The sequence below is a fragment of the Haplochromis burtoni genome, unplaced genomic scaffold (genome assembly GCF_018398535.1).
Source record: "Haplochromis burtoni strain Fernald_Lab_line unplaced genomic scaffold, NCSU_Asbu1 Contig_294, whole genome shotgun sequence".
Lineage (NCBI taxonomy): Eukaryota > Metazoa > Chordata > Actinopteri > Cichliformes > Cichlidae > Haplochromis > Haplochromis burtoni.
The window spans coordinates 550898-568016 of NW_024582655.1; the positions used below are offsets into that span (position 1 = coordinate 550898).

The following is a 17119-nucleotide window of genomic DNA, read 5'->3' on the forward strand; positions in this document are numbered from 1 at the left end:
AGATAGATAGATAGATAGATAGATAGATAGATAGATAGATAGATAGATAGATAGATAGATAGATAGATAGATAGATAGATAGATAGATGGATGGATGGATGGATGGATGTAGTTTGCAAGGAGGAATTTCAGAAACTGTCCAATTTATCATCGTTAATCATTTTATCATCACACAGACTGATTCTGTCTTATTGCCATGTTATTTTATCACTTTAGTTTGTAGATGCTTTGTAGTTGCAGGCCTGCTCCAAGTCGAAGCCACCATTTCAAATTTAACAAGTCTCCAAGCATATTGCTCCCACTGCTGTTTTCCCAGCATGAATTTTAGCTAATTTAGCATTTCTTGTTCTAAATTTTCTAAATTTCTTTTTTTTTTTTAAAAAGAGGAAGGCTTAATTTGATTTGCACACAGCCTTCGAGGTCTGTTGTCTTTTTATAGAGGAAAGTAATTCAATATTTTATGTGAACCCTGGGGCAGCTATTGTCAGGATTCAATCAATGGCATGACGATAAAGCGTGAGTTGGCACTCTTCTTTATTACAGGAAAGGGATGCAGCACAAAACATGTTTGTGGTTGTGTCATAAACGGGACTGCGATGTGGTGCTCGATGTCTCCTGTCGTTCATTCTTACATTAGACAGATTAGTTACTCGGCACAGCTTAGTAATCGATCCAAACAAGCAAAAAGATAAGTAACTGCTATAGTGTTTCCACTAAAGCATTTAAAAGTGTGTGTGTGTGGGGGAGGGGGCAAAAACTCATATTGACCTCCACAGTTCAGTGACCAATTAGAGGGCAAAGAATGAAAATGTCAACTACAGCAGTCAGTGAGCCAAGGAAGCCCAGAGAAATAAATGCAGGTGTGATTCGAACGCAGATGAAAACAACACAACTTAAAGCAGAACCTTGACAGTCTGTTGCAAATGAGGGCAGAGCTCAGAAATTGCCCTAAATTGTAGCTAGATTGATGGTCTCTCTTGTAGCAGGGAGAAATCAATGTAACACGATATGAGAGATGGTATGAAACATCAGAGATAAATAGATGTGACTGTATCTATTTGTTTGTGGACATATTAATCAAGCCCAGCAGTATATCAAGTCAGAAAATGAATTTCAAACAGGCCAATATAAGATTAGCTAATCAGACAGGTCCACAACTCAAACGAAGTTTTACTGTTTGTTTTTCAGCTTCCGTACATCACACTCAAACCAGGGCCGCGATTTAGACGCACAGTTGTTTTGAGACCAACAATCCCGGGCAAAGTTTTCCTGCCAGTGTATCAAGCCTCCGGAAAATAATGTGGCGCACTAATCCGGAGCTCTCCTTTTCAATTAGTGGGAAGGTCAAGATTGTCAGAAGGAAGCAAATGAAACACGGCTTAGGTTTTAATGAGGCTCCACACTACAGTGAGAGCCTACAACCTTATGCCTGATAAGGTTTTCTCTTTTATTATCGAGTTCAACAAGAAAAAAATCCATTTTAGCTGAAGCCTGTGGTGGATAAAGAGAACTGGTTGAGCGATAAGTGGTTTTCACCTTATTTTTTATTATTTTATTTTTCGCTTTGTATTTTAGGCGCTATTATCAGCTGACCTTGGCTTCTCTTAATGCATCAACTTTGTTAGCTCTTGCAAATAGACTCAGAGGAGTGTGTTGACATGGGTAAGCGGTGCATGAATCACTATTTTGCAAAGCACAACCTCCCTACCTTTTGTAATTTATTTATTTTTTCTATTCATGAGATGTAAATACAGAAAAAAAGACAGCCTCAAAGTCATCCCCGTGTTGCCTATTTCCATGTCTGAGTCTGGAAAAGCCGAGAAAAGATCGTTCATTATCATGTACATATTCCCAGTGAAGGCTGGGATGCTAATATCGGTAACAAGTCTGAGGACTATTTCAGCAGCATATTATGAATGCAGCCCTCCTCCTGCCTGCCTGCTGTGCTCGCCAAAGAATAAAGTGTTCTAGTCTTCTAGGTTGCGGTCTTATTCCAGACTGATTTTAATTTGACTCTTACTTCAGACAAGTCCAATCTCCGCCGTGGTGGGAAAGCACATTCAATCAGCCGCTTATGAGGCAGGTTAGAGAGAGAATGTGAAATGTCTTAGGGAAATAACAGGGGGATTGAGTCTTCATTTGTGCCTATGGGGAGGCAAATTCCGGATAACTTTGCTGGAGACTTATCTGGGATGTTCAGCAGCGCAACAAGCGAATAAGTAATAAGAAGTCAAAGTGCAGGTGCATTTATCAGTTCTTTCGTCAAAACTGGTGAGGAAGAGAGATAATATATAACATATTGGACAATACATTTGATCCTAAGACATCTCTTCTAGCACAGAGAGAGATTCCCATTTTTTGTGAGTAGCTTGAAATCTTTCAAAACATTTCAGGTTTCTTACAATTACAACTTAGAATAGATATTCAGGACATCTCTAATCTTTCTTCATTTTATCAGATGTTATAAAGTCGAAATTCATTCAGTTTACAACAAATATCTGCAGAAGAAATGTTCCCATCTCCTCCCCCTGCCCACTTTTAACATTAAACTGTACCTAGTAAACATCAGCATGTGAGCACACAGGACGAGCTGTAATGATTAATCAGCCGAGTGATTTGTGGCTTCAGGTCAGCCAGGACTCCCTCAGAAGGTGGTGTCAGGTCAACCAAACAGGTGGCCACATTATGAGGTTATGCATTATCGAGTATTTCATTTGCTTATGAAATTTTACATATGTAGACATTTTCAAGCCAATGTGAGCCAGTAAAATAATTTGGCCTTAAAATATATAACAGTTATATTAACAAAAACATTTTTTACAAGAAAATTAGGCACATCAATATACAGAAGTGTTATTCTGTGTGTGGAAAATGTGGGTTTTGGGAGGTTGTTAGAGCAGGCTGAATAATTCACTAAACAAGCTTCAGGCTAAGTCGGTGAACTTTCTCTGTCTAACAGCACCGGCATGGCAGCAGGAAGTCAGGATGCTGGTAAATCAGCCTCAAAAAGAAAAAACTCCACGTATCTGACTGTGCCGGGATAAACACCAACATGACACGAGTTTGCAACCAAGAAGACAAAAAAAAGAAATAATAATAATAATAACGCAGGAAAATTCAATTAAGCTTTAGCTGGAAGCATCTGATAAGTTTATGGAAATTAAAGTTTTATGTAAATCAGTAGTCTGCCTGGCCCAGTGCCAGATCACAAGAGGCTGCACTTTATTGCATTTAAATTAGCTGCCTGAGAAAACTAAGCAGCTCCGCCTAACAAGCCCAAAAAACATTACATGAAATCTAGGGAGTGTGCTGCAGATTTTCAAAAAAGAGATTTCATACCAGCTTCTCATTTCTAAAACCTCACCGTTTGCTCGAAGAGCAATAACAATCTCGATGATAAATCAAAGATATGGCTTCAGCACAGCTTTGCCAGCGCAGGTGCTGTTCGAAACACTTGGTGCAAGACACTCCAGAGACATCGATTATTATTGTTTTACAATTCTGAACAATTCTCCCTTCAATTTCATAGACAACCAAATGAAGACTGTGAGTTAAACTCCAAGCGGAAAGGCCGCTGCAGATTTGAGAGCAGCTCCAGCAGACTGCACTGACACCTTGTGGACAACAGACGCAAGGACAGAAGCTCATGTGTGCTTTTTTAAAATTTAATCTAAGAATATATAAACGCTACTGTGTGTGAGCCATCTCCTTTTTTTCATTTTATGCATTGTCGTATTGCAAGGATATAAGACGAAAGTGCATTTTCATCAGGTATACATTATTAATGTACTCCGGTAGAAACAAAAATCAGTCTTCGGTGACACAGCTCATATTTGAAAAACAAAATTCTCTTTCAAGGCACCAGGGACAAGCAGAGCTGGTGGATACAAGTGAGCTTTGGCCATCGCTGCATCTGGACGTCCGCTTAACAGACGCTACCTTGAAATAGTAGAGGATGTTGTGGTGCCACTGAGCTGTGAGAAGCCACTGTGACAAGACTCGAGACTGGTCATGGAACCCCTAAAAAAACAAACAAACAAAAACAAATCGACAAACAACATTATCTTAACTTGAAGACGTAGTTACACCCAATCAAATACTAATCAATTATTCTAATCACTGCGGCAAATAAAAGGCAGCTTGCGCACAAGCATAAGGAACACACAGTTTGCACAAATGTCCCTGTATATATATTTAAAGTCTTACATAAGACCCGTGCAGTGAAAAAGAGCCTCAGTATAACACCAAAAAAATAAAAATACCAAACTGACCTGAAGTCACAGGAGGCAAGGACCTCGGTGTAGTACATGATTTTACACTTGTGGGAGGAAACCTGCAGAGAGGCCAGCACATCATCCACTCGAGGCATGCTGGAGGCTGCGCAGGCTGCGGAGTTTAGGAAACGCCACTGGAGGATGTAGAAGCCGGGCCAGCGTGTTATGTGGGAGCCCTGTTTCAAACCAGAGAAATCTGCAGGATCAATTTGTGTTCGCTGTGACGGAGGATTAAGCACTTAAGACGGCGAACGGGGACAAAGGAAGGTTGTCTGAGACTGTTAAACAAAGACAGATCAAAAGAGCTTTTTATGTCCTCTCTCACCTGCACACTCTCTCCCTCCCTACACATGAGGGCTTTCTCCACCATGCTGTAGTCCTGGCCTAGTACCCAGCTCTTGTCTATAAGCTGTGGATTAACAGCCCCTAGGGAAGCGATACCATGAGTTTCCTTTCTGGGAGGCTGAGGGGCTCTCCTAGAGTGGTAGATGTTAAATACCACATCTCCTTTAGACACATCAAAGTCCCATGTGATGACAGAGGAGGCCTCTGTGATCTCTATCAGCAGCTGTAGAAAGATGTAAGAAGATTAGAAACACAGGTCTGAAGACTGCAATTCATTAATCACGCTATATATTTTAAGCATGCAATGCATAGTTGTTCCAGTAGGTGGCACTATTACACAATGCATAAACTCTATTAAACGCAAAGAAATGTCGCCTTTCTTGCCCTGTTGTTAACTCTTATTGTCATAAAACTGGAGGCAAATCATAAAAGTTGAGACTGCACCTCGTATGGAGCCCCCTTGTAGATACTGGCACTTTTATAGATGGAATCAGTCAACAGGCGGTTTTCTTCACTCTCTAATTCTTCTGCTGTTCTGTACAGAAATTTGGGAACCATTCCTCCTTCAGGAATGTCACACTGAAGAAGAAGAAATAAATGTGATTAAAGCAGAACGCTTACTAATATATATCAAAATATATGTAGACATACTAGCTTGTTTTACAATAAGCATAGTGTAATAAAGTAATATCTTATGTAATAAGTTTTACTGCAATTCATATGCCATGAACTTAGATATGCAGGTTCAGTTAAAGGATAACCTTTCTCAGTATGAAATGCCATTTTATAGTTCCAACTAGCTACAGCTCTTTCACTTTCACGTTTGCAGCTGAGCAACAACTTGTTGAGTGCTCACAGAACTAACTGAACTGTCACAGAATTCAAACACGCGAGTCTTCCTGTAAGGACATTGTGATGTGCCCCAGATGCAATTTTTTTCCTTTATGTCAACAAAAAAAGAAAAGAAAACTGAGCCAGCTGAGCTGAGGCAGATGTTCACTGGCTAGTGGGTACAGTATGTTCTGGTCCTATCTGACAACCTGCAGCTCAAAAATCTATACAGGCCTCCAATATATCATTTCTTCATAACAAAACAACTCAGGGTCAAGGACCTGAAGTGCAAGGTGATGTTGACTGGATTTGTAGAGAAATGTCTACCCAGATGTAGCTATGCTAAACTGGTACATGCTGGTGAAACCATATACTGCAGGTATGATATGCATATTTCTGGCTGGGCTGAGACTGACTTTCACAGGTATGGTCAATAAGCTGAAGACTTAACCTCACCATGCAGTCTCCTTGCAGGAAGTCAGGGATGATTTCTCTGTCGATGTAGTCTACCAAACCTCCTGGACCCTGGTAGTCGTTTCCAGCATAAACAAGGAACTTCTTACGAGTGTTTTCATCAATAAGGGGGCTGACCTGGTGGTGAGACCGAGAGAGCATGCAGGAAAGGGCAAAGTCACTTATTATGGACTGTGAAAGCCAATCCATAATCAATGAATAATTCAAGCATGAAAAATGTACATGTTAGCTGGTTGATGGTGTTACTAAGCATCCATAGTATTTTGTATTGACATCATCGTTCCAGTAGCTCATTCTCTTTCTGTAATTTCTTACAATCCTGCCATCCATGCTACTGCATACAGCAAAGATTAAATGTGCCCCTATGGGTTTTAGTTTTACAGTCATCTTTCCTGGTCCATAAATAGATTTTTCTTTGTTTATTAGTTGCTCATTTTTCCAGCATGGCTGGACTGCACTTAGCTATTTATAATCTCTGCATCTGTACTCTACAGCTTTATGCATTCTTCCATATTCAGGTGATGCAGTCAGTTTATTCTCACCAGGGTCCACAGCACAGGGAAAACTCTCGGTGCCCGCAGTATGAGCAGGCGACCCAAAGTTTCAGGGTAATTGGCCTCAACAATTTCGATGATTCTCAACAGCGCCTTAATGCCAGGTCGCCACAGATGACGCATGTTTAGACCGTCCAGATCCACCAGGCAAGTCCAAGAACTAGCGACACATAAAAACAGACATCGCATTGTTTTGGTTAAAGTGCACTGCTGATTGCTCATTAACCAATGGGACACGAGCAGGTTTAAACTAAATACGATTTAGGCACCTAATAGGTTGTCCAAAAACTCTGGTGTTTTCCTCACAGCGCCTCAGTCCCTCCTCATTAATGGAAAGCACCTGCAACATTGTCACAGTTAAGCGCCAACTTCATTTAGAATATCTTCACTTTTTGCTTTGTTTCCATGTAAATTAAATCATAAATTTATATTAAATTATGTCACCTGTCTCAGCAGCGCCTCCTCACCCAAGGCTCGTACTAAACCTTTAGTGTCCATTTGACCCAGACGCAAAATGTACAGAGGACGGCCATCTGAATGAGAAGGAAACACAGTGAACAATCACAAACTGCACTGCACACTTCCACCTGTAAACAAAGCTGGTGTTTACCGCTCTAGAAAGGGTATCGGTTTAGCATGTAAACACTCAAGGGGAACATCCTGTGTTCAAGTCTTAACTGTGATCAGTTGGATCAGCTGAGCTGTTAAAAGCAATGAAACCTTTTCCAAACATGGGAGTGAAGACATATGGTGTTCAGACTTTGCAGTCAATAATTAACAGGCTGTTTGAGAACTATATAAACACAAAAGCTTAAATCCCTGTGGCTTTTAAGATTAGCTGATAAATTTTCCCTCCGCCTGGAGTAAAAAAGCCTCACAATAATGGCAATATCAACCAGCGTCGCTCACTCAGTACCTTTGTCGTGGTGGTGCCAGCCTCCAGAGTAATAATCCTGGAGCAGTTGAGGGCGCTTCCATGTGTCTAACAGGAAATCCACCTGATGCTGTCTCCTCCAGGTCAGTGACTGGCAGAGGAACTCCCTGGCCTTGTCGAGGTTGAAATCTCTGGCCCTGAGGAAGCGTAGCACATGCTGATCCTTTGGAATCTGTACATGAGAGGTGCATCGTTAAAGATGCTGATGAATCCAAAGCATTTTTTAATGCTCTGCTGGTGAAAATCTTTGCAAATTGCATGTAGTGCAGTGAAAAAGAAATTGCGCCCTAAACTGAATAACTGGTTTGCTTCGTTTGCAAAAAGGTCCTGAAACAGCAAAGGAGCCCCAGACCATTACACTACCACCATGTCTGACTCTTGGTTTGATGTTCTAATTATTAAATGCTGTGTTAGTTTTATGCCGATGCAAAGGGACTCAAACCTTCCATAATGTTCATCGTTTGTCTCTTTCTTATTGTGGAACCATGAACTTTGAGCTTATTTGAGATAAGTGAGGCCCGGAGGTCTTAAGATGTTGTTCTGGGTTCTTTTGCGATCTCATGGAAGAGTTGTTGATGCACTCTTGGTGAAATTTTGGCAGGCCATCTGCTCCTGGGAAGGTTCACTACTGTTCCAAATTTTCTCCATTTGTGGATAATGGCTTTCATTGTGGTTGACTGGAGTCCTAAATCCTTAGAATTGGCTTTGTAACACTTTGCAGACGATGGCAATGACTTTTTTGCACGGGGCCAGGGAGGTTTGAATGACCTTTTTTCCTTAAATAAATAAAACAATAATTTAAAAAATGCCTTTTGTATTTACTGGGGTTACCTGTATTAAACCTATATTAAAATTTGCTGGATGATCTGATAAACATGATAAATATGCAAAAAACTAAGAAAACAAGAAGGGTGCAAATACTTTTTCACAGCACTGTATGTCTCTGAACATCAAAACTGAGCTAGAGTAAGAGTGGAAGCAAGAGGGAAATAACAGGTTGCGTGAGTGTCTTAGAAATAAAGGCATACTGTATATCGCAGCATCAACTGTTCACTAATGAAAGAAACTGTGTTTGTTTATTTGTGACCTTGCCCTTGTGGGTTTCCTGCAGCCATTGACGCAGCCGAATAAGACAGCTCTCCTGCAGAGGCGTTAAATCACCTAGGTAACGTCTGATGTAGTCAGCATCCAACTTGTCTACAGGTCAAAACACAATAACAGCATAATGTTACACAATATTGCATCCAACAGACTGAAGACTATGGTGCAATTTCAGCGTTTTTGAAAATAATTAGACACGGTGAGTTTTGCAGGTTTTTATCAAACACTTAAAATGTTGCTTTTGTTTGTTTGAGGTTTTTTGGCAGTGCAGTTATAGGAGGATTCCTGCACTGCTGTATAAATCACCCACTGATCTATTTCCCACACTTTTAATATCTCAGTTGGTAAATTCACTCTATGTATTGTTATCTTTTGACATTTATATTAAACCTTTGCTGGGATTAGCGAGCACACACTGACCGTCAGGCGAACCGGTCACTAGCTCTGCAGAACATGATGAGTCTTTACAGTGCAGCCCGTCCTTGGCACTGTTCACTGGGATGGCTCTGGCAGCAGAGGGGGGCGGCAGCTGGTGCCTCCAAGTGACTGTCCCAGAGTCAACAGTGGAGGTCCAACGAGGTATATAAGTGACTCCTTCTTTCTCCAGCTCTCTGAGGTAGTACTCAATAATTTCTTTACCCTTCATCAGTTGAAGGAAATGAAAGACTGAATTAATTTTGACAGTTAGGGAAGCATCTGGACCAAGACGTGAAGGCAAATGAAGTAAAATATGCAAACCTTTTTAATGCTACTAGCATATTGCTTCATTGCTATCTTCTCTGCGGTGCTTTCAAAACCAAAAAAGGACTTAATATCCAGACTAGCCGACTGTTCGAAGCAAGTCCAGCTCTCATTCTCTGGATGAACCTGTGGAAGAGGACACGCATATGAATTTGAACTTGAACCAAACTGTTCAACCAAACTCTTTGTTATGTAAACAAAGCACAAGCTGAGGTTTAATACAAAATATTACATCAGTGCATACATGGTTACATATCTCGTCATCACAATTTTAACTGCCTTTTAAGTAAATGGTAGGTTCTGGTGCCAGGTACTGCACATACACTCACAAGCCACTTCATTAGGTACGCCTTTTCAACTGCTTGTTACTGTAAATATCTAATCAGCTAATCACTTAGTAGCAACTCAGTGCAGACAGGCATGCAGACATGGTCAAGACAATCTACTAAAGCTCAAACTGAGCGTCTGAATGAGGAAGAAAATTGGTGCCAGATGGGTTGGAGTATTGCTGTTGTCCATCTCTTTATGACTACAGCGTAACACATCATTTCAGAAAGCTCAGATCATGCCAAACTGGTTTCTTGAACATCACAATGAGTTCACCGAACTCAAACGGTTTCCACAATCGGCAGATCTCAATCCAATTGAGCACCTATGCAACTATGTGATGCTATTATGTTAACATGAACCAAAATTTATTGAATTTGTGCCACGAAGAGTTAAAGAAGATGAGAAGGCAGCTGTAGCAAGGTATACCTAATGAAGTGGCTGGTTCAGTAATTGCAAAATTACTGTCATACAAAATTCTTACTTTCTTGTGTGCAGACTGCCACATGATACAGAGCAGACATCAAAAAGTTGTGCGAAGTATCTTTTAACAGGGAGAGCAGTATTATAGTAACTCTGACTGAGACAACAGCAGCTTTAAAGACACCTGGTGACACAAGCTCTTTAGTGCCTTGAGCACACTATGGGAGGATCACCTAAGATGAATAATTCATGCACCACATATTGCATTGCCTTTAGCAGGGACTCTGTACCATCCGGCAAGCACTAGGCGTTGTAAAAGTTTATATAAAAACAAAGAAATAAACCTCCTACACGCTGCCACATTCTAAGCACCTGATTACCACGTTTAACTCTCAGACTCACCGTGTAGCTGCACCTCTCACGGACAATGACTCTGTTAGAAAAAGTCTCATTGTGAACCTCAATATGGAGGGTCCTGTCTCTGCGGTTCAGAGAGTTTTTTTGGATGAAGTACAGATAATCCACGCCGGCGATCTACATGCAGAAGAAGCAAAAAAAGCTACATTTACAGTTACTGCAAAAAGTCACATCTTTTATCCTCCAATAACATGTGCAAGGCTGAAATGCATCATTTACAAGTATTTCACTAAATAAAGAGCATCTGGTTTTTGTACTTCACAAAAGAAAGATCACATTATAGTAACCAATTCCTTTGCTTTACCGCCCTCATCCCCTATAAGGTCAGAGTGGAAGTACCCGTTTGAGAAGTCGTGGGGCTTCGATGTCGATCGTACAGCGCCTCTCAGTCACCAGCACGCATCCATCATCACTTTGGCTCTCACTTATGATCTCGCTGTCCACAAACATTGGAATCAATGGACACTTTGGGAACCGTCTCACGTAGGCCTGAAAGACATTTATATAGAAAAATTGATTGATTGGGTTTATTATTATGTTGTCTGTATTAATGGCTTGCCTGGGTCCATTTAGTTTGTTCCACTGGGAGCTCTGCCTCAGTGAGGTAGCTCACTGTTAGGAAGGGAAAGCTGCTTATAGAAAACTATAATCACAAAGGCTGACTGAATAGATTTATAGCACTGAACTACTGTGTCAGGTTAGGGTGCTTTTTTCTGTAGTTAACAACTTTAGTTTATGTAAATGCCTATTAAAATGTTGTGTTTTGCAGACACCAACAGCCTGCAGCATTTACAAGCAGTAATTGCCACGTGTTTTAAAGACGAAAGCATGTGACCATCTGCCCTCGCCACTATCACCAGGGCTACCTGTATGCATTTACTGAGCTGCCAGGCAGGCGTTTCAAGATCTGCAGTAAAAGATGTTACTTAACAAGGGGCAGTGCAGCTTCTGATAGCAAACTATTGACAACTAAGCAAAAGCAGGGGGTGAACTAGACCTTTATGATACGGACAGCTGCCTGTGTAATGGTGCGGATAGAGGGATAAGCATTTCACCATGGGATAGAAAAGTGCCGTCAATGTCTTGAGGAACTGCGTTAAGCAGTAAAATCACTAAGTCAGCCAAGACTTAAGATTTTAAAAGTTTAAAAAGCTAAACTCTCAAAATCACACACACACACACACACACACACACACACACACACACACACACACACACACACACACACACACACAGACAACCTCGCACATCCTGCACGCATCAATACAGCACAGCGTATGAACAATCCAATCAACAGGATGAAATTATTCACTAAGAAAATTATTGGGAAATGTTTCTGTGCTAATTAAGCAGCAATGACTGGCGCTGTGCAACAGGCAAACTAACAAAAACAGTATGTTTCACTGATTGCAGACAAATTGAAAGCTCTGTTCTGCCTATTCACCCTTCAGCATTATGAGCATAACCACATAATGGAGGCACAAAATATTTAATAATATATATAAGGGGGGGGGGGGGATAAAACATGGGCCAAACGTCAGACAGACAGCACTTTTCAGCTCATTCAAATCATGTTTTACTCTTCTGCCGATATTGATCAAATGCATTTCTACAAGTGTCGTCCGTTTACAGGCACCTAGCTCTGTTACATAAAGCCCCCGGAGAGTCATTAAGAGATGTCATGACAGGAACAACAATGGTGTCAAGGTTAAACATTCAGTAATATCCAGGACACTGATTAGCACTGTTAGCCTGAACAACAGCTGTCAGTAGCATTGAGGGAGCTAATGAGAAGCTCTGAGGTAAATGGGAGCAGAAGAGGATGTTAGCTGTTCATTTGGATTCTCCTCTTTAAGCTGTCGCAGGCTTCTTTCTCTTCTTAAAGGAGCTGTTATTTAGCTTTCACAAAGGGCTTATTTTGAGAGTCTTTTCAATAACCTGCAGTGACGCAGGAAGAATTTCAGACCTGCAAATGTTCCATGGGGAAGCATCAAATGGCTTTGGTGTAGGTGTTATCCACACAGTCTATTGTGTTAACTCTGTATAGCAGCTGCACGGCAAACTGTAACCGCTGCAGCATCGCAGTCTCTACAACCCTTCATCAAGGATGTTGTGCAACACTTTGGCTTAATGTGTAACTTAAGAGAAAACACCAAGAGCAGACCGCACAGGTGACGGTGCCCCTCACGGAAATCCGTATTTATTTTTCTTTTGTCCTACTTTTGCTTTGCCTGGTGTTCTTGTGCTTATGGTTTTAGCCCAAAACTGCAATTTGCAGTGATGGGAAAGCAATGCATCAGTATCATAACAAAAAATATTCCATTTAAAGAAAAGCCAGCTTATAGCATGGAATTTTAATGGATTTTTCCCCCTGTGTAACTATTGAATACTGTTGGAATAATGGAAAGTGAGTTATATAAATATAGCTGCAAAGTTTTCTGCTGACAAACTCTCTTTTTCTTAGCCTTGCATTTTGTTTGCTTTCTAAAAGATAAGAGAACTGGTCAGCGAGGCACTTACATAACTTACAGCTGTTCTAAAAAACGTCCTACAAAACAACTCGAGAACTCCCGACCTCTGCCCAGGCAGCACATGATAAGAAAACAACAACCACGCTGAATGACTTACAGACACCTCAAATACACACTCACCAGCCACTTCATTAGTTACACCTCACTAGCACTGGGTTGGACGCTCTTTTGCATTCAGAACTAACATTATTTCTGAGACGCTGGAAACATTCCTCTGAGATTTTGGTCCATATGGACATGACACCATTACACAGTTGCTGAAGATTTGCTGATTTCACATCTTTGTGGTGAATTTCCCAAAGGTGCAATCTATTGGACTGAGATCTGGTACCTGAGGCGGCCAGTTGAGTACAGTGAACTGTGGTCATACAGCTTTGGACATGGTCAGCAACAATACTCAGGTCGGCTGTGGTGTTTAGACAATATTCAGCTGGTACTAAAGGGGTCAAAGCGTGTCATGGAAATATCCCACAATCATTACATCACCAGCAGCCTGAACCACTGATACAAGGCAGAATGGAGCCATGATTTCAAGCTGTTTACAGCAAATTCTGACCTCACCATCTGAATGTTGCAGAAGAACTCAAGACTTATCAGACCAGGCAATGTTTTCCAATCTTCTGTTGTCAAATATTGGTGAGCTTCAGTTTCCTGTTTTTGGCTATTTGGAGCAGCGCTCGGTGCGCTTCTTCTCCATCTGTGCTGTGCACTCTGCTTACGTTGGCAGCCCAGTATTACAGCATTATGTAAAACACCATTTCACACTTTGCCCTTACAAATGAAATATACACACATAGCACTTGCAGTAACAGCAGAGGGAGATACTTTATTTCAAGCCAACATGAAAATAATCATGGGAGGAAGCATTTAAACTGACATCATTAACACATTTACATGTAAATATATACTAGCCACCTAGCTTAATCGTTTCTGGTTATTAAGGACCCTTGAATGTACTTCATGTGTTTTTTTACTCACTACTGACTTCTTGGCTTTAAATATACTATCTCCCCCTGTCGGTAATGCAACCATTATCTTTTTTCCCTCTCCAAAGTTAGAAGTGGACAGGGTGTACCGGCGTGTTTATTACACGTTTTGCTGTGATACTGGGTTGACTTTGGCTGTAAGGAGTGGATCCTTTCAGCTCAAAACAGTCTGGTTATTCTCCTCTGATTTCTGACATAAATAAGACAAAAAGTCTAAGAAATGTAATTCTAATGCAAAAACAAAAATCACAATAGATCAGCAGTTTACAAAATACCCCGAACAAGAACGATGCCACGTTCAAGGTTACTTAAATGACTTTCTCATTCTGATATATTCTTGATTAAACCCCACAACCTTTGCATTTGCCAGACTCTGTATAGATAAGAAATAACGAGATTGACCGAAATTTGTCCGTTTTTGATATTTGCGCCAAACGAGCAGTTAAAATGACGTACCAAGTGAAGTGGCTGACTGTGAAGCACTATGGTCAACACTGTTGTTTTAATATGTGCTATATAAATAAATTTTGATTGATTGAGTGTCTATATCAGGGGTCGGCAACCCTTGGCACGTGGTGAAGGGTTAAGTGGTGGCACAGCATGCAGTGAAATAATCTGAGAAGGTGTATTTAAAAATAAATATCTAAGGCTGGGCCACCAATGCACATCACAAATTAGCTCACACAGAGCTAATGACAATACAGCTAATGGTCTTTTATGCCAATTTGGACGGAAGACTTTGTGCAACAGAAAGATCGTGCTGTATGTGCCCTTTGCCTCGAGAGTGTTGTTTGCCAGACTTCCAGTGTTAAACGACATTTTGAGACGAAACATCAAAAAACCTTCAAGGATGAGGCAGAGAAAGTTGAATCAATTACACGTGCTGTGTCAAGATATGAGAAGCAAGCAAGTACTCTAAAAGTTTTTACAGCTGCAAAACATCATGGAACTGAAGCAAGTTATCGTATTGTTAATGCAACGGTTGATATGGCACTTTTTTTAGATGGCACTTGTCATCAAAAAGGTTGCCTACCCCTGGTTTCTGCATAACCATTCAACATCAAGGCCAGTTGCCAAACACTAAATGGCAAGTCTGGTTTTGGAAAAAGGAGTCTTTATTGTGCTGTGTGTTTTCATGCAAAAAGAAAGAAAAGCACCCTTCACGTTATTGTATTTAAAGCAGCACAAGCAGGAAAGAAAAAATATGCAGCATTCCAGTAAGTCAATAAACACGCAGCACAGACTGCAAGTAAGCGAATATCAAGAATGAGACAAATGACTATCTGAGGCAGACAAGGCTACTGACTATTTTCTGAAAGTGTCTGGTCTCTTTTACATTGCCACCTAACCATGGAATGAGCTGGAAAACTTTTGAAATCTAAAATTTATTTATTTATTTATTTTCATGAGAGGAAAAGCTGAACAGCATTTGGATTGCAAAAGGTCAGTGCCCTAGAGTGAAAAGCAGATTGCCAAACTTTGATCCCTAGTTTGTGTATAAAGGATATTTTGCAAATATGAAGCTCATATTCAATGCTGTGAGCTAGGAGGCTGCATATATACATAAGCACACAATCTGTGAATTTAAAAGATTCCTCAATATAAGCACGTCACTTACCGCCATTATCAACTCAAACGGGTGCTTGTAGACCCGAACAGGGGACTGGTACTCCTGCACCATGGCTGAAGCTCAGTCAGCAGCAAACTCTGTTAAACTGCCACAGAGATATGACACGGCAGCTGTCAGTATAGATTAGTGGAAAGGGCACGTCTTCTTCTTCTTAAAAAAGTCTACATAACATGAGCTGAGTAAAGGTCAATGAGGCGAGAAAGAGAGGACAGTGACATTCACATGACCATAATTAGGGTTGAAATATAAGCTGTGTGCTGCAGAAGGAGAATTTCAGAAAGTTTTTTTGGAACCAGTTGGGATGTTTTGATCCATAGAGTAAATGTCAAAGTTCAAAGTTTGTTACAATGTAATGACACATAAGCAAACACAGTGACAAGCGGTTTCTATAGCGGAAAGAAAGACACTTTGACTTACAGAAATGTTTTCTTTCCGTGCCGGCAGGTTGGCTTACTGTAGCTGTCCAACTATATGAGGGTCCATGTCGTCAGCTGAGAGAAGAAAGCGAGCCTCTCGCCTACTTTCCTGCAATGAAAACCGCAAAAGAAAAACATTTCCTACCCGTCACTTTGACCGTACAGCAGACTTTTGACTCCGCCCCCTTTCGGCCAAACAGGAAATCAACGTGATGTTTGAAAAAAAAAAAGTCGTTTTGGTCGCACATTTTCAAGCAAAATTTCATCCGACACTGACAAACACAAAATGAACAAAAGACTGTAAATTCGTGATTTGTTTTTTGTTTTTTTTATCTGTCTAACATTATCGAATATTTTCTACCGCCTTTCTGGACTCGGACACAAACGTAGGAGGGCATATATACAAAGCTTTTTAAAGCTGTTGTTGTTGTACCTTACCAGACGACATGATAAACACGGAAAATGTTTTAAAAAATATGTCAAAAGTTTGTTAAACAAAAATAATGTGTATTGTTGTTTATTAGTTTGTTTATATTGTTGTTTATTAGAAAAATGACAAACTTCACATTTTTAATCTAATTTTGAAGTCAGAAATTAATGAAACAAAATATTTAAACAACTAAAACGAATTCTGTTCAGAAATGCATGTAAGTTGCTGGCATTTGTCATCTTAATAGAAAAATAATAAAGACAATAATAAAAACAACGGGCTTTACTTGTTTTTCTTCTTTTTTTTAAAAACTGTAAATTTAAAAATTCATGGATAGCAATAATTATTAACATATAGTAACTTAGCATAGTAATAGCAGTAATTATATTTATAGAATTAAATGTGTTATTTTGATCAAACAGGTTGCACATATTGGTATTTTTATTTGCAAAAAAAAGTGACTCATTTCCCAGTATTGTTGATTTAAGTCACGATCCTTTCATTGGGTCAGAAAGACAAGAGGGGTCATGATTAGTTCTCTAATCTACAGGTGAAACTATATATATATATATAATATACCCTATAATATATATATATATATATATATATATATATATATATATATATTAGGGGTATATATATATATATATATATATATAAAAATATGTGTGTGTGTGTGTGTGTGTTAATGAGAGTTAAGGTAAT

The 17119-nt window shown here is 40.0% G+C and overlaps 1 protein-coding gene across 1 annotated transcript; it reads right to left on the minus strand.

Annotated features, from left to right (window-relative positions):
* Positions 1 to 110: 110 nt before the first annotated feature.
* Positions 111 to 16165, minus strand: LOC102310090 (SEC14-like protein 1). The gene is made up of 16 exons (XM_005940835.2): positions 15986 to 16165; positions 15557 to 15653; positions 10761 to 10910; positions 10407 to 10538; positions 9252 to 9380; positions 8934 to 9153; positions 8500 to 8609; positions 7395 to 7584; positions 6923 to 7011; positions 6748 to 6818; positions 6467 to 6638; positions 5907 to 6041; positions 5064 to 5198; positions 4600 to 4842; positions 4272 to 4450; positions 111 to 4020 (listed from the first exon to the last, which is right to left on the minus strand). Exons 2-16 carry the CDS (start codon positions 15617 to 15619, stop codon positions 3936 to 3938), a joined length of 2103 nt encoding a protein of 700 aa, XP_005940897.1. The 5' UTR covers positions 15620 to 15653; positions 15986 to 16165; the 3' UTR covers positions 111 to 3935.
* Positions 16166 to 17119: the final 954 nt, after the last annotated feature.